General features: G+C 39.7%; 1 protein-coding gene across 1 annotated transcript in view; it reads left to right on the forward strand.

The window, feature by feature from the left end:
• The window catches only part of LOC124789177 (protein bric-a-brac 1), a 261,959-nt gene that overhangs the window by 122,230 nt on the left and 113,863 nt on the right, over positions 1 to 25,866 (forward strand). Inside the window, exon 4 of the mRNA XM_047256470.1 lies at positions 17,606 to 18,121. Within this exon, the coding sequence (XP_047112426.1) occupies positions 17,606 to 18,121 (516 nt within the window). The remainder of the gene's footprint in view (positions 1 to 17,605; positions 18,122 to 25,866) is intronic.

The raw sequence follows: 25,866 nt of genomic DNA on the forward strand, positions 1-25,866 counted from the left end.
ACATTCCTGTGTTTAAAGTGTAATTGCCAGAAGCTTCATTGTTATCTGTCTGTTAGTTATTGTTCAGCGCTTTATTGAGTAGGACATCATGTCCCACATTTTGTGAATTTCAACATGGCACAGTTAGAGGAGCAATGTGTCTGTATTAAATGTTGTGTGTGTAGGCAGGAAGCCTACAATGATGAATGCTTAAGGCATACTTGGTGTTACGAATGGTTCACATGGCTTAAAAATAGCCAGAAGGAAGTTAAAAATGATCCTCCTTCAAGACTCCCTTCAGTGTCTACCGATGATGCTCAGAAACATCAATGAAATTGTGTGTGCTGATCAAAGACTGACTGTCCAAGAGATTGCAGAAGAAGGTAACATTTCAGTTGGATCATGTCATGAAATCGTGACACAGCACCTTGGAATGCATCAAGTTGCTGCCAAGTTTGTCTACGGCTCGTGACTCGAGACAAAAAAGACGTTTGCCACACAATCTGTGAAGGGCTTTTGGATTCCGCGAACAAGATCAAGATGTTCCTATAGAGGATCATAACTCAAGGTGAGATATCTATGGTTATGATGTTGAGACCAGGGTTCATCCTTCAAATTCAGTCACGAAAGGTTCTCCAAGACCAAATAAAAGCTTGTCAGGTTAGGTTAAATGTCAAAGCCACACTGATAGTTTTCTTTGATTTTGAAGAATTAGTTCATAATGAATTTGTGCCACAGGGACAAACTATTAATCGATGGTACTATCGGAACATGTTTCGACGGCTGCAAGAAAATGTGAGAAGGAAATGGCCTGAAATGTGGCGAAGACAATTCATGGCTTTTGCATCGTGGTAACACACTTGCACATTCATTCGTTTTGGTCCGTGACTGTTGCACAAAAAATGAAATCACTGTGCTGGTTCATCCTCTGTACTCCACAGACCTGTTCCCCCCCATTTCTTCTGTTGCTGTAGGTATGCTTGGATAACTTACTATATTGGTGACACCTGCTAAAAGAACTAATTCTGCTTGTTTTGTATTAGATGGTAGATGGTTTACACACAGGAGGAACAATGTCAGATCCAAGAACTGTGTGATTTCTCCTCAGTCAGAGATCTTCCTTGATTACATTTGTTGAATTACTAAGTACAACTTTCTGCATTCGTTCAGTTAGAAATGAATATTTGTTGGCTATACCATCAATTCCATAAAACCTCAGTTCATCAAGGAGTAGGAGGATATTGTGGTTCACACAGCCAGATGCTTTAGGTAGGTTACATAAAATACCAACTGGTGCTATTTTGTTATTCAATGCTTGTAAAATTTGGTGAGTGTACTTGTAAAAGACATTTCCAGTAGAGCAGCTCTTCTGAAATCGAAAGTGTGAATTTGAGTATATTATTGTTGCTCATGTGGGCTACTGTTCTATAATGCATCAGTTTTTCAAAAAATTTGGAAAATGGTGTCAGTAGTGAAGCAGGTAAGTAGTTACTGATATGTCTCCTATCACCTCTCTTATAGAGGGGCTGAAAATCGCAAATTTCATGAACGATCTCAAATTTCAACTTCTCTGGTAAAGTGCATGGAGAAAGTGATTCATTATGTATTTGATAAAAGGCAGAACTTATTATATGGGAACAAATCTTTAGTACTCTGTTGGAAATACACACACACACACACACACACACACACACGCTCTCTTTTTTTTCCAGAGGGAGAACTTGATGATACACTCATATGATTGAATTTTATGATAGTTGCTTTTTCAGCTTGCTACTGTGCTTTGTCTCTTGAACTGTTTACACCCGTATTTTTTTTTTACCATATTTAAGAAATGATTATTGAACAAATTTACAACATGTGACCCATCATTTACAGTCTTTCCATTTAAGTCAGTAGTGATACTATCCTATTCTTTGGCTGATTGTCCTGTCTCTTGTTTCACTTCATTCCATATAGCCTTAAGGCTGTTGTCAGAATTACTGATTTCTGACATACAGTAGAGTCCTGTTAATCTGAACTAATTGGGACTGGACCTTGTTCGGATTACCTATTTGTTCAGATTAGCCAGAACTGCAGTGACGAGTTTCTACAGTGAAGTATACCAAGCAGACAAGTAGGTACACCATGGTAACAAATGGGAACAAGTGTGGGAACAATGGCTCACTCTCACTCACTCCCTGTCCTTATTGTTGAGATGAGTAAACTGAAACATACAACATTAACTCTCAAAGAAAAACTGAATGCTTTGAAGCTGATAGAATGTATCTAAACTGGCAACGGAACTGGGTGTTGGTAAAGCAACCGTTTGTGATTGGAAAAAGAACCAAGTGAAGCTTGAACAGTCCTGTGCAACGTCTTTGGGAAAAACACTCGAAATTCTGCATACTTTGAAATAGTCCTAGTACGATAAAGTGGATGAAGCTCTTTTCCCTAGGTTTACGCAAGAAAGAGAAAGGGGGACTCCTTTGAATGGAGCACTAGTTCAGTAGAAGGCTGTTTATCTGAACAAATTAACGAATGGAGCGGAGTCTTTTAGTGCGAGTATGGGTTGGTTGGACATATTCAAAAAACTTCATGGAATCAGTCAGCTAACAATTACTGGAGAGAAGCTTTCTTCTGACCGTGATGCAGTGAAGGAATACTTGGGTGTGTTTGAAAAAATGAGAGAGGGGACAGTATTCTCCCCAACAAATTTATAATGCTGACGAGACTGGCCTTAATTTTAGGGCATTGCCAACAAAAAGCCTGGCATCAGAAGCAGAAGACCATGCTCCTGGTTTTAAAATGTGTGACTTTATTAGTGTACAGCAACGCTGCTGGTAATCGCAAGCTGCCTTTAATGCTGATCGGCAAATCTGCTAGGCCCAGAGCTTTTAAAAACTGCAACATGAAGTTCCTGCTCGTATATTATTGCAACCAGAAAAAAGCATGGATGGATGGTAGCTGTTCAAAGAATGGTTTTGTGGCCGGTTTGTTCCCTCTGTTCAGCGGTTTTCTAAGGAAATCATTTGTCCCCCCCGTGCAATCTTTCTGACTGATAATGCACCATCTCACCCCAACTCTGAGGAATTATGCAATGGAGAAATTGTGGCAAAGTTTTTGTCGCCGAATGTCACACCACTTCTACAGCCGATGGACTAGGGTGTACTGCAAACATTAAAACTGATTTACAGAAAACAATTTTTAAGAACGCTGATCCAAGATGATAGCATTCCTTTTGTGGACAAAATAAAAAAGACCGATGTGAAGGATGTTGTTTATTGGGCCGCTGAGGCATGGCAGAATATTTCAGAAAATACTCTGAGATAATTGTGGAGAAAACTGTGGACATCTCTTGAATTTCAGGACAACCTAGTTTAAAATGAAGAGGAAAATCTACTACAAATGATACAGACAATCCCTGGATGTGAAGAAGCTAGTGAAGGAGGTGTAGATGAGTGGATGGTAGCAGATGGGACATGTGTGGAGAACCTTACTGACACTGATTTAGTTGTTGCTGTGACTCAAGACCAGGAAGAAGTGGACTGCTGTGATGGAAGTGACAATGAGCCTGAAAGCGACAAAGGAGAGCTGGAGCCACACAATGGCACAGCAGAATCCCTTGACCTCACGCTACGTTATTTGGAGCAACAGTCCACTGCTACACCTGCTGATTTGATGTTTATGAGACAATGGCGGAACTATGCGTTATATAACAGACTGCCTTCATTATGCCAGAAAACAATGACTCTAAAAAGTAGGGATAAAATGTCCGCTGTATTTTACTAAGTTTGACAGCTTTTATTTCATTGTTATGCATTGATTATACCTAATGTTTTCTTGCCAATTTTTCTAATACATGTGGACTGTACTGTGTAAGTTAAAACAGTGTGTATGTACAGCAGTTTACCGTACAGTTTTCCATACTTAGACTAACATTTTTCATGTTCAGATTACCGGGACTCTGCTGTAATGTGGATGCTCCTTGATTTTTTAAATAACTAATAAGTCTTTATATGTTGTTGTTCTGTAATTTACATGACTATTAGAATTCTTCACTGAAAGGTTTAGCGTGCTTTGATTTCAAACATTTTTATTTCTTTCAACAGTCATTTTTCATCAACTGGTCTACATGTCATTATTATTCACAAGAAAGAGCACTGTGCTAGAAATTGTGGTGAACAGATATTTCAGTTGTTTATCTCTGTTGTTTTCTGCATACACATTTGTCACACATTTAAGCATTACTATTGTATTTATATTACACGAGAATGAATAAACTCCACTGACTTGTCCTGTTAAGGGCAAGGAAGTGGCTATAGTATTTTTGCAAAGTGATAGCATGGTTAGTTTTTGTTTAAGTGTCTCACTTCTATCGAGGAAACAAAAGACACCACAAATTAACAGTGCTAATCATTATTTCTTTTTATTAACACTTTAACACTTGAATCAGTGATGTAATAAACAAGATACACTGCTGGCCACTGTAAATGCAACAGCCTGAAGGAAGCATCTGAATCAAGTGAAATTTACACCATGGGTTTGCAGCGATGAGATATGCAACTGATTAGAATTTCAGCGCAGACGCACATCACGCGCGCCTGTGGCGCCACCTCATAGCGCCATTTAAGGCTTGGCGATTTCGACGAGTGTACGTTCGGCACGTGTGTTTACCTTGTGGTTGTTTCACAAGACGATCAGTTATGCCTCATAGACAACAGCGAACATCGTTTGATCAAGTATCAGAGTTCAACAGAGGAAGGATAGTGGCTTACCGAGATTGTGGATTATCATACATAGAAATCGCTAGTCGTGTTGGACGAAACCAAACAACTGTAATGCGGATATGTGACTGTTGGATGTAGGAGGGTACGACGGACCGATGTGGTCGATCGCATTCACCTCGGTGCACCACTGCACGTGCTGATAGGCAAATTGTGCGCATGGCAGTGACGGATCGCTCAGTGACATCCCGAACCATATCACAGCACATTGTGTCTGTAACGCATCATCCAGTGTCTGCACGTACCATTCGACGCCGTTTACAGCAGAGTGGTCTGTCCGCAAGACGTCCATTGCTTCGTCTACCATTGACGCAGAACCACAGACGTCTCCATCGCCAATGGTGTGATGACAGACGGATGTGGACGGCAGAATGGAATGACGTCGTCTTTACTGACGAGGCACACTTCTGTCTGCAGCACCACGATGGTCGGATTCGAGTGTGGAGACACCGTGGAGAGAGTATGCTGGACAGCTGCATTATGCACCGCCACACTGGTCTTGCACCGGGTATTATGGTATGGGGCGGTATTGGATATTACTCTAGCACGCCTCTAGTACGCATTGCCGGTACTTTAAATAGCCGGCGCTACATATCCAAGGTGCTGGAGCCAGTTGTCCTTCCTTACCTTCAGGGCTCGGCCACAGCCATATTTCAACAGGATAATGCGCGACCACATGTGGCACGCATTGTCCAAAGGTTCTTCATCAATAACCAGATTGAAGTGCTTCCCTGGCCGGCTCGCTCTCCGGATCTTTCGCCGATAGAAAACATGTGGTCCATGGTTGCTCAACGAGTGACCCAGATTACATCCCCAGCTGCCACACCAGATGATCTTTGGCAACGTGTGGAAGCTGCTTGGGCTGGTGTACCCCAGGAACACGTCCAACGTCTCTTTGACTCAATGCTGAGACGTGTCGCAGCGGTGATCTCCAACAATGGCGGCTGCTCTGGCTACTGATTCTGGCAGGAACCACATGTCACAGACGTCTGTAAACGTAATCATTTGATACTTGGTCAACATGTTATCTACAAAATAAATTTTGTTGTGCTACCTCTTGTCTTTCTTGGTGTTGCATTTACGGTGGCCAGCAGTGTATATTGAACATTGTAACAAGTTTGGATTTTTTTTGTGTTGCAATATACAGTGTTACAAAATATACTGACAGAATTTTGCTGTGTAAATAGAAGATAAAAGGAAACACTTTTTTATCTGATAAAAATGTCACATGTACAGTTTTCCCTGCTAGTTGTCCATAAAGGTTTTGATGCTAGTGACATTCAGAGATGGTGTTCAAACTACCTTGTTGAGACATTACAGGCAATGTCATATGTTAACATTTATGCACAACTGTACACTATTATGCTGCTATTTTACTGATCAGTTAAGTGTTTTTTTAAGTATCCCTTACAGAAACTGAAAGAACAATGAAAATTTTCTACAAAGCTTTTTGTAGGGATTGTCCTTTCTGGAGTAATTATGGGTGCTGATTCTTTTGGAGATACTTAAGATTGGTGTTTTACCTCTTCATAGTGTGGTCCTCCAGCCTCAGTAATTTAATCGCGGTCTGCCAAAATGAATCTTGCGTTGTTTCCGTTTGGCTTGGAGTCTGCAGTGTAATGTACATTTTCGCCCAGCCTTCTGTGTCTTTTATCCACTAGAAATCCTTTTCTTGTATCGAATTGATATAGAAATTAATTGAATAAGTTTTGTGTTCATAAAGACTCATGTGCTTATAAGTAAAGTTTCTATTACATATCATTAATATGTCTGATTTATTCAACATTCTTCACCAATAACTCAATAGACAGAAGAGGTAGTAACTAAAAAAAATTGAATGTAACCTAATATTGGACTTCAAAGACATTGTTTTCTTAGTTCGCATTGCTATGTACAATTTGCTGTAAGTGGTTGTAAGATAATAAAATTTATCATAAAAAAAGGAAAAAAAAAAATCTTTCTTGTCTCCTCTTTTCTAGATGCCCTGAAAGTGTGCGTCGATCATTTCAGTTCCTTCAAAGATGCTATACAATAGAGGTATTATAACATTGTCAATACGATGAAAAACCACCCAAAGTTGTAAATTTCACTTTTTTAATCACTCGGTGACTAGTTTTGGTCCTGGACCCATTTTCAAATCATTGTAACATAGTCAAAAGTGGTATTTTCAAAAATGCAAAAACCGTGTCAGAAATGAGCAAACATTTACAGCGCATACAGATAACTGTGCTGTAGCTGTTCATTTGCACATTTTTGACATGTTTTAGCATTTTTGGAAATAGCATTTTTCACTATGTTATGATGATTTGAAAGTGGGGTCCTGGTCTGAAACTAATCGTCAAGTGAATAAAAAGTGAAATTCGCAACTTTGGCTTGTTTTTTTTGTCATACTGATTAACAGAAGTTGCTAACCCACAGCTATTCCAGCATGCTGGAAGTTCGTAATTATAACATTGCACCATGAAAATCACATTTTACATTTATGCCCTCTTACATTTCAAAAATCTTTTCATATAGTAAGAAAAAAATATTTTTTGTGTCAAACAGGATTATTTCTACATTCTCCATTTTATGTCTTATCAGATTTGCATAGTTATTCAGGAATTTACTCCTACATTATTGGAGCAGTGGAAGCCAATTACTTGTTGTTTTCTCACTAGTCACGGGTTAGCCCTTTCTATAATTAAAACTTAAATCTTAAGAGTATTATTTTGCAAGTCAAATTTCATAATTACATAAAGTTGTTTTGTGTTTGCTGTCATATTTACAAGTTTGGTAATTGCAAAAGATTGTCACCCTTTTTCTTCATTAGGCATTATTGTATTAATTTGTCATCCATCTTTCATTAATGAATATCTTTATCAGCTTATTTGTCTGCATTGACTTTATGTGATGTTGTATTTCCACTTTTCGGGCATCATTTTTCAACTTCATCTATGTATGTCATATGTTGCATTATACGTTTCTCACACCCAGACCTCCAGATGTCAGACACTCAGATCTGTACCAAATGTTGCATGTTGACAGACGAAAACTCCGATCTGGTTTGTACTAAGTGCTGTCCTCCAACGGAACAGCCATAAACATTAAATAAAATAACAGCAGAACTACCAGAGCATAGGAAACGTGTATATTATTGATATGAATATAATAGAGGGAAACATTCCACGCGGGAAAAATATATCTAAAAACAAAGATGATGTGACTTACCAAAAGAAAGCGCTGGCAGGTCGATAGACACACAAACATACACGCAAAATTCAAGCTTTCGCAACCAACGGTTGCTTCGTCAGGAAAGAGGGAAGGAGAGGGAAAGGCGAAAGGATGTGGGTTTTAAGGGAGAGGGTAAGGAGTCATTCCAATCCCGGAAGCGGAAAGACTCACCTTAGGGGGAAAAAAGGACGGGTATACACTATCTCTCGCGCGTGCGCCCCCCCCCCCCCCCCCCCCCCCCCACACACACACACACACACACACACACACACACACACACACACACACACACACACACACAAGCAGACATATTCAAAGGCAAAGAATCGTCTCAGTAGCGAAACAATGGCAAGAGACTTCTATTTGTTGTTATTTATACTGCTGCTTTCTTTGATAATGATCAACAAGAACCAAATAATAAACTGCGTATGATAGAAGATGTTCCGAACGAGAATTTAGTGAAAATTTTTCTCTGTTTGAAAATCTTTACAGACGCCTCTTTAGTACATTACGTTCTGCACAGAAATTAAAGTCATCTTAGATTTAAAAATCTACTCAATTGCCGTGCTTCATTTCTGACTGTATCACTATTAGGCATAAGAATAATACGAATATAAACATGACATGATATGTGTATTCTTCCGCGTTTGCTGTTGTCTCAGTCTAGTTTCGTAGTTTATTAGGCAGATAGGATTTAAATGAGATAGCGCAAACACGAAAGAATACATGGCAAAATGTTTATATTCGTATTATTCTTATGGTGAAGAGAATATTGCATGTGATTCACAATTCATAAAAGTTCCCATTAGCAACCATCTCTTCTCACAGGTAGGAAAAAATTCAGTTCAGAAACATTGCAAACAGTCTTGCCAGTCGGATTTTCGTAGTACACTGAAAGGCTGCTACATTCGAAGATGTACAATACGGAATTTGTATTTACTTCGTTGGATAATGTATGAAAATCCAGTGGTCGAAATTCGGGGCGGAGAAAAAAGCTCGTCTTCCACCTTTTTTAAAATTTATTTACTGACGCAGAGAATATGGTGCCAGAATTTATCTTTGTGCCTGCAAAGCATGCCTGTGTAGCGCTACATATATTCAACAGCAGAAGTTAGTTGTGGCGACACCTACCAACATATTTCAGAACTTCCGCTTACTTTGCACTCGATTCTAAGCCGCAGGCGGTTTTTTGGATTACAAAAACCGGAAAAAAAGTGCGGCTTAGATTCGAGTAAATACGGTAATTCACCCAATACTGGTTAGAAATGACGCACAAGGTCTAAATGGAAAAATCAAAGCTGCAAACCAGATTATGTTAGAAAAAATCAACAGTGCCACATCCGTGTGTAGGAAGAGATTATCTGTGAATTTAGAAATCGAACGCCTGAAAAGAAATGAATATACAACTCATGGTTTACATCTAAACAAACAAGGAAAGATTTGCATTTGTAATAGGCTTGCTCCTTTCGTACACATGACGAAAACTGGAAAATCAAGTACCAGTACAGGAAAAAAGCATACACAAATGGACAATCGGATAGAAAGTGCCAGTCTCGAAGTGAAAAAGCCACCCATGAAAAATAGACTATTATGGACCATTTTATAACAAAATATAAGCCCAATGAAAGTCATAACAACACACTTACTAGATCGAATTTCAAGCCATCAAATGCAGCAACAAGGCAGTCATTAATCGACAGATGAGTGAAAAAGGACAGAAAAAATTGAAAATTGGGAACATTTCAACAGAAGAAGGGCAGGAACCACAAACGGTGAACCAGCAAGCCACAAGGCAAACACCATGGATACCATCCCTGGAAAACATGAGGATTTTTTACCACTAAGTACACTTGCTCAAGTAGTGAGGTAAGTGGTCAAGCAAGGAATGATTCACTCCCTGTCCCTAATTTTAAATTACTCCATCAAAATGTTCAGCCACTCCCGAATAAATTAAATGAAATAGAAATAATATTAAATGATCTAGATGCTATTTCTGTATTATGCTTTACAAAACACTGGCTGAAACAAGATACGTTAGAGCAAACATACCTTCCTCAGTTCAAACTTGCAAGCATGTTTTGTAGGAAAATATTGAGTCATGGGGGTACTTGTATATATGTTAAAGAAAATATTGAATTCAATAGTGTAACTAAATACCATAAACTGTCCTGTGGAAAAGATATAGAACACTCTGTTGCTGAACTACCAAGGCAAAATACAGTTATTATTTGTGTATACAGGTCACCAGATGGAGACAAAAAATGTTTTACAATCACATGGAGGAACTCTTGGAAGAAATTCACTCTCCCAAGAAAAATATAATTGTGTGTGGTGACTTTAATATTGATTTCTCAAAATCCAATGAATTCAGAGATGACATTGTAAATTTACTCCAGTTGTTCAACATCAGTCCAACGGTAACTGAACTAACTCGAGAAACACTTACCTCTGCATCTATTATTGATCAGATCTTGATAAATACGTCCAAATATGCCTATAACACACAAGTTGTAAACATCAGTTTTAGCGATCACTATGCTCAAATTCTCACAATGAATGTTTCAGGACCCCAAATTCCCAGTCGAATACAACACACTGTAAGGAATTTCAGTATAAAAAATGTGGAATGTTTTTGTTCTCTCCTAGAGGGTGAAAGTTGGAAAGATGTACACTCCTGGAAATTGAAATAAGAACACCGTGAATTCATTGTCCCAGGAAGGGGAAACTTTATTGACACATTCCTGGGGTCAGATACATCACATGATCACACTGACAGAACCACAGGCACATGGACACAGGCAACAGAGCATGCACAATGTCGGCACTAGTACAGTGTATATCCACCTTTCGCAGCAATGCAGGCTGCTATTCGCCCATGGAGACGATCGTAGAGATGCTGGATGTAGTCCTGTGGAACGGCTTGCCATGCCATTTCCACCTGGCGCCTCAGTTGGACCAGCGTTCGTGCTCGACGTGCAGACCGCGTGAGACGACGCTTCATCCAGTCCCAAACATGCTCAATGGGGGACGGATCCGGAGATCTTGCTGGCCAGGGTAGTTGACTTACACCTTCCAGAGCACGTTGGGTGGCACGGGATACATGCGGACGTGCATTGTCCTGTTGGAACAGCAAGTTCCCTTGCCGGTCTGGGAATGGTAGAACGATGGGTTCGATGACGGTTTGGATGTACCGTGCACTATTCAGTGTCCCCTCGACGATCACCAGTGGTGTACGGCCAGTGTAGGAGATAGCTCCCCACACCATGATGCCGGGTGTTGGCCCTGTGTGCCTCGGTCGTATGCAGTCCTGATTGTGGCGCACACCTGCACGGCGCCAAACACGCATACGACCATCATTGGCACCAAGGCAGAAGCGACTCTCATCGCTGAAGACGACACGTCTCCATTCGTCCCTCCATTCACGCCTGTCGCGACACCACTGGAGGCGGGCTGCACGATGTTGGGGCGTGAGCGGAAGACGGCCTAAAGGTGTGCGGGACCGTAGCCCAGCTTCATGGAGACGGTTGCGAATGGTCCTCGCCGATACCCCAGGAGCAACAGTGTCCCTAATTTGCTGGGAAGTGGCGGTGCGGTCCCCTACGGCACTGCGTAGGATCCTACGGTCTTGGCGTGCATCCGTGCGTCGCTGCGGTCCGGTCCCAGGTCGACGGGCACGTGCACCTTCCGCCGACCACTGGCGACAACATCGATGTACTGTGGAGACCTCACGCGCCACGTGTTGAGCAATTTGGCGGTACGTCCACCCGGCCTCCCGCATGCCCACTATACGCCCTCGCTCAAAGTCCGTCAACTGCACATACGGTTCACGTCCACGCTGTCGCGGCATGCTACCAGTGTTAACGACTGCGATGGAGCTCCGTATGCCACGGCAAACTGGCTGACACTGACGGCGGCGGTGCACAAATGCTGCGCAGCTAGCGCCATTCGACGGCCAACACCGCGGTTCCTGGTGTGTCCGCTGTGCCGTGCGTGTGATCATTGCTTGTACAGCCCTCTCGCAGTGTCCAGAGCAAGTATGGTGGGTCTGACACACCGGTGTCAATGTGTTCTTTTTTCCATTTCCAGGAGTGTATATGACTGTAATGAGACCAATAAGAAATATAAGTTTATGGCTACATTCAAACTTTTTTTCTTCTTTTTTTTTGTTTTAATGGCTTTTCCCAAGAAAGCAACTATGTTGAACTCTACTAAAAAAAAAAAACAAACAAGTGGATTACAAAATGGATAAGGATATCATGTCAAAATAAAAGGAGAATGTATGAGTACTTCAAGCATAATACCAGTCCTGACTTTATTGCATATTTCAAAAGATACAAAAGAATACTAACATGAGTTATTTCAAAAGCAAAAAAACTAGAAAATGACCGAATATTATGTGATTCCAAGAATAAAACTAAAGCATCCTGGCAAATTATAAGGAAAGAAATGGACACCAGGCCAGTTAATCACAGTAATATTGAGCTGATTATGAATAAAAATAAACTAACTGACCCCAAACATGTTGCTAGTGCTTTCAACAATTATTTCTCAAATATAGCACAGCAGTTAATAAATACATACCATGACAAACAGCCAACCAATCACTCAGATCAAAAAATTCATTCGGACACATTATTCCTGTATTCACCAACACGTGAGGAACTGTCAAGAATCCTAAAACAATTACCTAATAAATATTCAGTGGATGTTGATGAGATAACAGATGCTATTGTCAAAGCTAGTGCAACATTTATTGTGGAACCACTAACAGACATAGTAAATTCATCTTTTGAGAGTGGTGTATTTCCAGATAATGTAAAAACTGCAAAAGTAACACCTTTGCATAAGGAGGGTGCAAAAAGTGATATTGCTAATTATATACCAGTTTCAGTTTTGTCAGGCCTCAGCAAAATTATGTTGCTTGGAAGATTAACAGTTTTCCTAAATAGAGAGGCTGATAAGTGACTCCCAACATGGGTTCAGAGCTGAAAAGTCAACTCAGTCAGCAATTTTTGCCTTCTTAAATGAAGTATTAAAAGCAGTGGATGATAAACAATATGTATTTGGGATATTTCTGGATCTAAGTAAAGCCTTTGATGTAATTGATCATGGCATTCTCTTGTGTAAATTAAGTAATTATGGAATTAGAGGCCAGTCTGAAAAGTGTATCCAGTTGTACCTCAGTAATCACGGCAGATTACAGAAATAAAACACCAAGACAGCGAAACACAAAAAATTTCTAGTTTTTACAGTGATGAGCAGAAAATCAAGTATGGAGTCCCACAAGGGTCAGTTCTAGGAAATGCCCTATTTCTGCTGTATGTAAATGACTTGGCTAGTAAAATACATGATGGAACCACTGTACTGCTTGTAGAAGAATGAGGAAAATCTGCAGGAGGCTGCAGTATAAGTTATGCATACCTTAACACACAGGTTCAAGACCAATAGGCTCATCATAAATTCTGAAAAAACTGTGGCAGTTAACTTTCGTACCACACAAAACCTCCATCCTGTAAACCCTGTTTTCACTATCAAAGGAAAAAATGTGTTGAAGGTCAGTCATACAAAATTTCTAGGTGTACATATTCAGGCAGATCTGAAGTCAGAGGTACACCTAAACAATTGAAATAAGAGACTGAATTCACAGCATGTGCTGTTAGGGTCCTCACTCAAAATACAACCTGCTCATCAGTGCTGACAATGTATCATTGCAGTATACAGTCGCTACTTATGTACAGAATAATTTTTTGGGAGAATTCCACAAATACTGCAAAAACATTTAAAATATAGAAAAAGATTATCAGGGTGATAAAAAAATCTAAATGTAAGGGTTCCTGTAGACCCCTTTTTAAAACTCTGAAAATATTGCCACTGCCTTGCTTGTATATACACTCCTGGAAATTGAAATAAGAACACCGTGAATTCATTGTCCCAGGAAGGGGAAACTTTATTGACACATTCCTGGGGTCAGATACATCACATGATCACACTGACAGAACCACAGGCACATAGACACAGGCAACAGAGCATGCACAATGTCGGCACTAGTACAGTGCATATCCTCCTTTTGCAGCAATGCAGGCTGCTATTCTCCCATGGAGACGATCGTAGAGATGCTGGATGTAGTCATGTGGAACGGCTTGCCATGCCATTTCCACCTGGTGCCTCAGTTGGACCAGCGTTCGTGCTGGACGTGTAGACCGCGTGAGACGACGCTTCATCCAGTCCCAAACATGCTCAATGGGGGACAGATCCGGAGATCTTGCTGGCCAGGGTAGTTGACTTACACCTTCTAGAGCACGTTGGGTGGCACAGGATACATGCGGACGTGCATTGTCCTGTTGGAACAGCAAGTTCCCTTGCCGGTCTAGGAATGGTAGAACGATGGGTTCGATGACGGTTTGGATGTACCGTGCACTATTCAGTGTCCCCTCGACGATCACCAGTGGTGTACGGCCAGTGTAGGAGATCGCTCCCCACACCATGATGCCGGGTGTTGGCCCTGTGTGCCTCGGTCGTATGCAGTCCTGATTGTGGCGCTCACCTGCACGGCGCCAAACACGCATACGACCATCATTGGCACCAAGGCAGAAGCGACTCTCATCGCTGAAGACGACACGTCTCCATTCGTCCCTCCATTCACGCCTGTCGCGACACCACTGGAGGCGGGCTGCACGATGTTGGGGCGTGAGCGGAAGACGGCCTAACGGTGTGCGGGACCGTAGCCCAGCTTCATGGAGACGGTTGCGAATGGTCCTCGCCGATACCCCAGGAGCAACAGTGTCCCTAATTTGCTGGGAAGTGGCGGTGCGGTCGCCTACAGCTCTGCGTAGGATCCTACGGTCTTGGCGTGCATCCGTGCGTCGCTGCGGTCCGGTCACAGGTCGACGAGCACGTGCAGCTTCCGCCGATCACTGGCGACAACATCGATGTACTGTGGAGACCTCACGCCCCACGTGTTGAGCAATTCGGCGGTACGTCCACCCGGCCTCCCGCATGCCCACTATACGCCCTCGCTCAAAGTCCGTCAACTGCACATACGGTTCACGTTCACGCTGTCGCGGCATGCTACCAGTGTTAAAGACTGCGATGGAGCTCCGTATGCCACGGCAAACTGGCTGACACTGACGGCGGCGGTGCACAAATGCTGCGCAGCTAGCGCCATTCGACGGCCAACACCGCGGTTCCTGGTGTGTCCGCTGTGCCGTGCGTGTGATCATTGCTTGTACAGCCCTCTCGCAGTGTCCGGAGCAAGTATGGTGGGTCTGACACACCGGTGTCAATGTGTTCTTTTTTCCATTTCCAGGAGTGTATATGAAATACTAATTTTCACAAAAGGGAGCATCTTAAAAAAGGAAATATCTTCAAACACAACTATGATATACACACATATGAAACTAGACAGAAGATGAACCTACACAGGAACATAGTAAATACAAACTTATGCAAAAGAGAAGTGTATCATTCTGGAGCTATGTTATATTTTATAGTTCTTAGTACCAGGTTCCTTTACCTCTCTCTTGCAGGGTGTATTTATTTACTGAGCAACAACAGCTGTTTTTCTTCGTTTTAATTCTTTTCATTTTTTAATCCTTCTGTTTATCACCTTGTACCTTGCAGAAAATGGCTACATATGTCTGCAGAATAACAACAACTGCACCCCACCCTCCCCTTTCGTTTCGTGCTTTTGCTAGTAGCTCCTGCTAGTGCCACTCCGCAAACTGAACTGGTAAACTGGCCATTACACTTGAGAAGCAGGGAGAGGTTGTAGCAAACAGAGTACACTCCACTACTATTATGCACACACTGTGTGTCGTTACATACCACTGAATGAAGTGTCCATTTAGAACAAGGTCAGAAACAGAACATACAGTATTTCTCACCTTAGTAGTTCATGATGCTTCGCTTGCAGTATCCATAAAATTACATTCCCTGGAGCTATCACTACATTTCACAGTGGAGTTTCTCATTTATCATCTGCCATTTGTCACAAATTATGCTACTGACTCTTTGTTTGAATATGTGCTGACTGATTTTATTATGTTTTCAGTTTCCTCGTCTATCAGAGTACGATAGTCATCACTCACTTTTTTGGTGTTATACTTAGCCTTTCAGGTCTTCTAATATCACAAGAGTAAAGGCTAATATTATAGCAGCAAAAGCAAACTGACACAGTGGTCTAGTGGTCAATGATTTTGACCATTAATATTTAGGCCTTGGGTTCAGTACTTGGCAACCACTTCAAAATTTTTTCTCAGTTGAAAGGTCTGGAAGGAGATCTACTGAGCTGTGTGAAGCAAACTGAAAATCTACTTGGCAGTATTATGAAATGAATAGATTGCTACTCAGCATACAGCAGACACATTGAGTCGCTTATTTGTATAACAATCTTTTTGTTGTGCCTATGTGCGACTCTACATCTCCGCTATATAGTGAAAAGCAATCTATCCTTTTCATAATATTGTCATTTTCCATTGTTTGAAAAGCTACTTGAATATAAAAGCAGCGAAATTAATACACAAGTCAATAAAGTAGCATTAACACTGAAAGGCTTACATCGGACAAGGTGATAGATGAAGTTTGTTTATTAGCAACAAAAGTGTCAGCCATTCTTTATTTGCATTGGAGTGTGAGATACTTGACATATTATGATTACAGATCTTATTCTTTGCAAGATTGCAGACTAATCCTATAGAATTAGCGCTAGATGATATGGCAGCAGTAGGTAGGAAACCATTTTCTTGCAAAATTTAGTCAGTAGAATGAAGAGGGGAAGGTTGGTGTTCCTCAGTTAATGCCATAAGTTTGACTTTCTGTATGTATTTTTAATATTTTTCTGTCCATTTCTACATGACAGTCCACAAGTTTCTCTGTCAGTCATAGAGGAGAAATGACCATGAAACAAAATTATGTATTCACAGTAATGGAACATTGCATGACGCTGTTGTTCAACAATACTTGTCAGATACTGTGACTTTTCAGCATGTATTTATAGTGTTGTGTGTTTGAAAAATAAATAGTGACTCACTTATTAAGACACCTTTTAAAATCAAATCCCATAGATGGAACAATTTTTTCTCAATATTTTAGACACTGCTGCCTAATAATACATTTATCTATACCAACAGTGAAATAATTATTGTGTGCATTTTACTTGTTCTGTGTTGGGGCTCATACTAGAAAATTGTTCCACTCAGCATCATGTCCATCCTTCCATAATTTGCACACCATTGACCTACTTAACTTTTCCTTGTCAACATTTGCTTGCTGGTGCCTCATCTGTTGGTATCATCACACCTATGTTCTTCTTGTTGTCAGTAAAATTAATGACATTAACAGCAGGTTCTCATGGCTTCCTGTGAAGGTATTTTCTGCACTTGTCGCTCATGAACACTTGTCATACTCATACTATGAGCTAACAATGCACGCTGCTTTGAATTGGAATGTGACTGTACCTAGTTGTGGGAGCAAGCTAGTTCCTGCAACAGCTGGGTTCCCAATTCACCTTGCTGAGTAACACTTTAACCATTGCATTTTATAGGTCCTGTCTTTATGAAAGCTTTACTTCTATTTATAAATAACAATGTATGTTTATAAATAGTTGTGAGGACTATTTTGGTAACAGCCATTTGCTCTTTGCTTTGCAGTCTTTATTGAAAACAGCTGACCAACTAAAAATCAAAGGACTTTGTGAAGTACCAGATGGAAAAGAGGGTCCTGTGACCCCAATGCCTATTCTTTCTCGACGCTCTTTCACCAAATTACGACGTCTCACAGGCATAAAAAGACAGCGCCAACCTGAACCTCTGCGTCGCAATATCTTCAAAGAATTTATCGATCAGCAGCATCAACAACCTCAGCAGCACCCGCATCAACACCCACATCCACACCAGCAACAACTTCTGCAGCCTCAACAGCAACAGCAGCAGCAACAGCAAATCCACATTCACCAGCAGCCTCAACACCAGCATTTACAGCCAAACCCAATGGCAATCCAGCATCAGCTCCACCATCAGCATCAACAGCAAATGGAAATGACTGAATTGGGTGCCAACAGACCTCCCATGGGACCAGAATGTGTCACTGTTGCAACATCTACTGAAGATGATCATGAAAATTTACCTGTTGTGGTGCTTGAGAGTCGTATTCCACAGCAGCATCAGGTAAAGTAATTAAGCACAGCACTGTTTCCTCCCTTATGTTTCATGATGCGTTTTCTGTGTTGTAATTTCCAAAACTGTGTTTAGTTTGATGAGGTAAAACTGTTAAATGTAATATATCTTAAATGATGATAATCAAATTAGTTTTTCCACAAGTTGAAAAGAAAGTTGAGAAATGATAGACTGATTTCAGCAAGTAGTGTATAGATGCAGGGTGGTCTATGTTCAGTTCTGCTGCAATATTTGAAAGTCTACATCTAGTAATTTATTTCAGCGAGCAGCATATCCCCTCAGGTTAATCTAGAAGAAGGTATTAGCAACCGTAATGTCATTGTGGCTTCTGTGTCAGTGGAGGTTACAAAAAAAAGAGGGCAAAGAAGCAGTGTAGAGTTTTCTTGTTTGGGAAAGCAAATAAGTGTCATTAATGAATATCTTCATAGTCAGCTCCAAGCATTCACCACGGGACACAAAGATATTGAGCATCTTTGGTCGGAATTTAAATGTATTGTCCACCATGTACTAGAGAAGTATGTGCCTAGCAAAAATATAGGGAAGGGAAAGGACCCACCTTGGTACAACAAACATATTAGGAAGTTGCTGAGAAAGCAGAGAATTTTACGCAGTCGTTTTAAATGTTGTCACTGCCCCACTGACAAACAGAAATCATGCGAAATGAAAGAAGCTGTCAAAAGGTCAATGAGAGATTCTTTTAACGAATTTGAAAGCAATATTTTATCTGCAGATTAAAAAAATAACCCCAAAAAATTTTTGTTGTACGTAAATAAAATCTATGAACGCTACAAATAATTCAATACCTTCTCTTGCTGACAGTACGGGTAATGTAATGGATGGTGATAAACAGAAGGTCAAAATCCTAATCCTAGCTTTCAAAAACTCATTTACGATAGAGGACTGCAGCACCATTTCCCCTTTCAAATATCGAACAAACGCAAGGATGGCTGACATAGTGTTTAGACGACAGGAAGGCATCTGGCCCAGATTTGTGCAGATCATTTTTGTTCCTGGTGTTGTATGTATGAACTGAGCTGTTTGTTGGGAAAAGAGATATATTATTTAGGACAAATTTCATTAATGAGTAAATATACTGAGAGGCAGTAGTTAGTATACCCAGTTCTTTGAAGAGGTTTCTACAGGACGTCCGTGAATTTATCCACAAATAATACATATTACACGCTTTTGGACTCTGAAAACTTTTGTTTGACTTGAAGAGTTACCCCAAAATATTATACCATATGACATTATGGAATGAAAGTAGGCAAAGTATGCAAGCTTTTTCATTTTTATGTCGTCTGTGTCTGCTAACACTCGAATTGCAAATACAGATTTGTTAAGGCGTTTCTGCAATTCTGTGATGTGCTCTTCCCAACTGAATTTATTACCAAGTTGTAATCCCAGGAATTTAAGACTGTCAACTTCTTCTATCTGCTCTTCTTCGTATTTTATGCATATGCTGGGTGGCAACCTCTTACAGGTTCTGAATTGCATATAGTGAGTCTTTTCGAAGTTTAATGTCAGTGAGTTGGCTTTAAACCATTTATTAATATCCATGAAAATATCATTAGCAGATCTTTCTAGAACTACACTTGACATACTATTTATTGCAATACTTGTGTCATCTGCAAACAAAACGAACTCTGCTTCTGGCAGCGTAACTGATGAGAGATCATTAATGTACACAAGAAAAAGCAATGGCCCTAAGATGGATCCCTGTGGGACACCACATGTAATTTCTTCCCATTCTGATGATGACTGATGACTTAATTCACTAGTCCCTTGCACTGACACCCTTTGTTTCCTGTTAGTGAGGTATGACTTGAACCATTTTGCAGCACTGCCCGTGACACCATAGAATTCTAATTTACTTAAAAGGATGTTGTGGTTCACACAATCAAATGCCTTTGACAAATCACAGAAAATACCTGCTGCTTGTAATTTGTTATTTAATGAATTAAGTACATTTTCACTGTAGGTGTAAATAGCCTTCTCGACATCAGAACCCTTCAGATATCCAAACTGTGTTCTTGATAATATGTGGTCAGATGGTTGAGCAGCTGCCTGTACATTACTTTTTCTAAAAATTTTGAGATTGCTGGGAAAAGTGAAATCGGTCTGTAGTTTGATGGTACCTCTTTATCCCCTTTCTTGAATAGAGGTTTAACATCTGCATATTTTAGCCAGTCAGGAAATGTCCCAGTTATAATTGACTGGTTACACAAGTAACTTAGAATTGTACTAAACTCACAAGAACATGCCTTAATTAACTTTGTTGATATTTCATCGTACCCACTAGAATGCTTTGTTTTTAAAGATTTTATTATGGACATTATTTCTTTTGGTGAAGTGAGTGACACATTCATGTACTAGAAGCTATTTGTGAAGGCTAGTTTCAGATATTCAAGGGCATTATTTACTGATCCTGAAAGTCCCATTCTATCAGTAGCGGATATAAAGTACTTTGCTCTTTCACTATATCCCATATTGTTTTTATTTTGTTCCCTGACATTGCTATCTTCTTCTCGTAGTGCATTTGTTTAGACGTCTGAATTACTTTTTTTAATGTTTCACAGTATTCCTTGTATTTAGCTAAATCATCAGCATTGGAGCTATTCTTGGTCGACAGATACATTTTCCTTTTTGTCTTACAGGAAATCTTTATTCCTTGTGTAATCTATGGTTTTATTATAGACTTCTGTTTAATTTGAGTAACTTTTAGAGGAAAACAGTTTTCAAACATGGTACTGACATTGTTCATGAATGTATTATATTTTTCATTCATGTCATGAGCACTATAAAAACATCTTTCCAGTTCATATCTTTGAGCAGTTTTCTAAAACACTCAATTTTTGGTTGATTGACTACTCTCCTGTACTCAGATTTAGCAGTCTTGATAATCTGCTTAGAATTTACATCTAAAACAAGGAGCTGCATGTCATGATCTGATAGTCCATTTATAACAGGTTTTATGATATGATTTTGTTCCTTTGATTTGTCTATAAAAATGTTATCAATGGCTGTCCTTGAGGATTTAGTGATCCTAGTTGGAAAGTTTACAGTGTGAGTTAGATTGAAAGACAACATTACTAACTGCAGTGAATGTTTACTGGAAGATTGCATTAGAAAATCTGTATTAAAGTCACCAGCAATCAAAATTTCTTTGTTTCTTCCTGTTAAATAACCCAAAAGAGCTTCTAGATGATCTAAGAATAGATTATAATTTCCTGCAGGTGCTCGGTAAATAGTTATTATTATATAGGATCTGTTATGGAACTCTACTTCTGTTGCACATGCTTCTAGATGCTGCTCTAAACAGAATTTATTAATGTCAATGGTTTTGAATTTATGGCAGTTTTTGATAAATGTGGCAACTCCTCCTCCATCCATATCTACTCTGCAGAAGTAGGAAGCTAGCTTAAATCCTGAAATGTCTAACATATCTATATCAGGCATTCAACTCAGTTCCACACTGTCGCTTGCTCCAAAAAGTGCACGCTTACAGTCTATCCAGTGGCATATGCGGTTGGATAGAAAGTTTCTAACAGACAGAGAGCAGTATGTCGTCCTGAATGGGGTGACTTCAGCAGAAACAAGCGTAACTTCAGGTGTGCCCCAGGGCAGAGTAATGGGTCCGCTGCTTTTTACGATTTACGTAAACAATCTGATTGATGGTATTGACAGCGGCATTAGACTGTTTGCCGATGATGTAGTCTACAGGAAAGCAGTATCACATGAAAGTTGTGAACAAATTAATGAGAATTTGCAGAAAATAAATGTGTGGTGTAATGACTGGCAGTTATCTCTCAATATTAGTAAGTGTAACCTATTGTGTATAACAAAGCGAAAATCCCCATTAATGTATGAGTACAAAATAAATGCCCAGTCTTTGGAAGCGGTAGCATCTGTCAAGTATCTGGGTGTGACTATTCGAAATGATCTCAAATTAAATGATCAGATTACACAAGTAATGGGTCAGGTGAGCTCTAGATTGTGGTTAATTGGTAGAATCCTGAAGTGATGCAATCCTTCAACAAAGGAAATTGCTTACAATACTTTAGTTCGTCCAGTCTTAGAGTAGAATCCTGAAGTGATGCAATCCTTCAACAAAGGAAATTGCTTACAATACTTTAGTTCGTCCAGTCTTAGAGTATTGTTCATCTGTATTGGACCCGTACCAATTGGGTCTGATTCAAGAGATTCCAAAGAAGAGCAGCAAGATTCATGACTGGTACATTTAGCCATCACAAGAGCATTACAAATCTCATAGAAAGTTTGAAGTGGGATACACTTGCAGATGGACAACGCGCTAAGCGGAAGCAGCTGCTCACTAAATTCCGAAATCCGATCTTCGCCGAGGATGTAGAGCATATATTATTACCACTAACTTTCAAATCGCGCAATGATCACGATTCAAAGATAAGGGAAATTAGAGCTCATAATGAGGCGTTCAGACAGTCATTTTTCCCTCGTGCGATCCGCGAGTGTAACGAGGGGGGGGATATGACTTTGGTGGGAATTGTGCCCTCCGCCACACATTGCTTGATGGCTAGCAGAGTGTATATGTAGATGGAGGTTCATCTCCCTCCCCCCCCTTTAAAAGTTATGTTTTTAATTACATATAATACTAACTGAAATGTGGTGTTGCAGAAAAATGCTGGAAATTAAATAATAGATCATGTGACCAATAAAATTCAAATGAATTTAGGTTAAGGTAATTGAGCGGAGAAGAAACGATAAACTGGCATAGTGAGTTACCTCAAACCAATCTTTGGACTGAAGACAACAGTAACAACAACAACATCACTTGCTTATTTGTTGACAGTTAGTTCGCCAGTGCCAGATCTACACAAAAGCTTAACTTCTTATTTTCCACTAACATTTCTTAAGGGTATACAGAATGAGTTTTTTGATGAGCAAAACAATTTTTGGGAAAATGCATTTTCAAAATGTTTAGAGTCTCCCATTTAAAATTGTGTATAAAACATTGAGATGATGTGGATAGAAGTATCCTCAATAGTTTTTAAAAAATTGCGGCACATGATATTCCATACTGTGTTTATGAGATACAGAACATGACTGATGTAGTCTGCATTGCCAGAGATTTAATGGATCACAGTAGAGCTATCTTTTCTGTTGGCTACACTACAAGACAGTTGACAATCAGTTTTGCACCATTTCTAAATTTTTTTTTGTTATATCCATGTGCTTGTTGTGAAACTCATATTTGGTGAAGTTATTGAGGATTTTTTTTTAATTTAATTTAATTTTTTTTTATTTAAAAAAAAACATGCCAAGACCTAGTCTGAAGGTATTTAAAAAGTATTTACGTTGGTGCTGGAAAGTAAAGGGTACTCAGTATTGTTCTAATGCATTGTTCATGTCAGTATTTGATATCCCAGTTGCATCTAACTTCTACACTGGTAGTGGTACATTGACTGTGATGCTCCTGCCACTACATCTGAAAGTGCTTCAAAAAGAAAACTAGCTACTAACCGAAATGGAAGAATGATACAAGAAAGTAAAAACTGGGACTACAAAATATGAGATGATTAATGTGTTTTTATCATCAGATGCTTTCAGGAACACTGTAGAAAATATTTTTCACTGAGAGCTACATATATGTAGGTCTTCCTTGTCGATTAGAGTTGATGTGGAATTATTGCAAACACAATGTTATCTTTTTCAATTCCTCGCATGCTACTGTAGATACAGGTAAACTATGTGATATACACATTGAACTGGTGTTGTATGGATTACAGTCTGTAGGTAAGTGCAGGGCTGCAGTGCCATGTTATGTGGTGTGATGAACCTCTATGCTCCGCCCTCAAAATCTGACACATTTATCATTGACAGGAAAATATGAAAGGTGCTGTTGAGGGATCTGTTGTTGAAAATAATAATAACAGGGACTTGTCTATAGCTTTTGAGGGAAGCTGGCAGAAGGGAAGTCACATATCTCTGAATGGCATTGTAATGGATACAAGTGTGGACGCTGGCAAGGAAGTTGATGTGGAAGTACTTTCCAAGATGTGCAGATCCAAGGATAAAATGAGAAATAAACATGAGGGAGAGTGTGTAGCAAATTTGATTCAAGTTTTAGTATGGAAATTGCTGGAGTAAGGAGTATTAATCAACATTTAGTAAAATGATGCAACTTTACATACATTTGTTATCTTGGAGTGATGATTCAGAGGCATTCAAAGAAATTGGGAACTGAGGGACCAAGGGAAGAACATGAACATCTGAAAACTACGGTTTGTTGGCAACATCCAGAAAATGTTGGGATCAAGACTTCAACAGCTCGACACTAGCATGAATGGCAAGAAATTGAGGATGGAAAAACTGACTGACAGATTTTGCGATATTGCTAAGGTCTAGCAATTAGATAAAATACAAGACATGCAGAATTAATGAGAACAACAGCCAGGGCTCTGTATTTTTTCACTCAGCTTTAGGCAGTGAAGATCCCCAACAAGGGCTGCATCCAGGAGGAGGAGATAGTTGATGCAAGTAGAATAGAGGCAATGTAACTAAACATCACCCTCATCATTTGCCACATACCATAACGGATGAATTAAAACCAATATTCCAAGACCTTGCAGATATTAGTCTACTAAAGAAATGACTTCGTGGCCGGACTCCAAATGAATCCAAATGAGTGTGTGGAATGTGATGTGGAACTGGTACCAAAACTGTATTTAAGGCCGTATAACAAAGTGGCAAAGTCCGCAGAAGATGAGGCTCTGCGCAATCAGGCCCATATAAAAAAGTGGCAAAGGTCTGCAGAAGATTGGGCTCAGCAAAGGATTAGACTCCAGCAGCCGTGCTTTGTTTAGACAAGGAATGGCTGGTGTCTTCAGATAGTTTATTAAAATCTATTTAAAGGTGGCCAGACAGCGTAGGAGAGCCATCAAGAGGAAGCTCTTGGACAATTCTGATGATACTAGTTATTCATTGTTAGCTGCAACAGGCAGAAATCGTGCTTTGTTTGTGCTACACATTTTACCAGATTCTGACTGAGATAAGCTCAAGTTGTAGCGTTCTCCTTTGGCACACCAGTATAGACGTTGGCGTGAAACAGCTAAGTAAAAAAAAATCTGTGCTGTTTGCATGTTTATTTATATTTATTTTCCTTTGTGCAAGACTGCATCTGCAAATTTGCGTGCTGATTTGAAATTCCAGATTCACATATTTTACTGTTTCCATCACTTTTGCACAATCTTTCTTTGATTGTAACAATAACTGTTTGTGTTGTGATGTATTGTGAAATTTCGTAAATTCACAAATGTTGGGATAAACTCCTACTGTTATCATCAATTGTAGGCTTAAACTTACTTGTACTCTTTTAAAATTTTTGAGGACAGTACGCCTATCCTCATTCAGGACAAATGTTCTTTAATTTTGTTGTATCATTACCTGAGAAATAGGTTATTTTTGAGGATTTTTGGACACTTACAAAAATGTATTTTTGTAAGTTACGAGTACGAATGTTTTTGGATAACTTATTTCATACCAAATCAGCATTTTTGATACTGCCAAAGAATAAATCATCCTGAATTTCATTATATATCAGTGCAAATAAATGCACATTTTTGGGAATTTTTGGAAGTTATAATTGCTCCATGCATAATCTAATTTGTAGTAAACTGACACTCGTGATTTAGTTACTGTAGCAGATATTCTAACTAACATGTTGTCTTACATCTAGTTTTCCCTTGAAGAGGAGCATACAT

Source organism: Schistocerca piceifrons, chromosome 3, assembly GCF_021461385.2.
Source record: "Schistocerca piceifrons isolate TAMUIC-IGC-003096 chromosome 3, iqSchPice1.1, whole genome shotgun sequence".
NCBI classification, from domain to species: Eukaryota; Metazoa; Arthropoda; class Insecta; order Orthoptera; family Acrididae; genus Schistocerca; species Schistocerca piceifrons.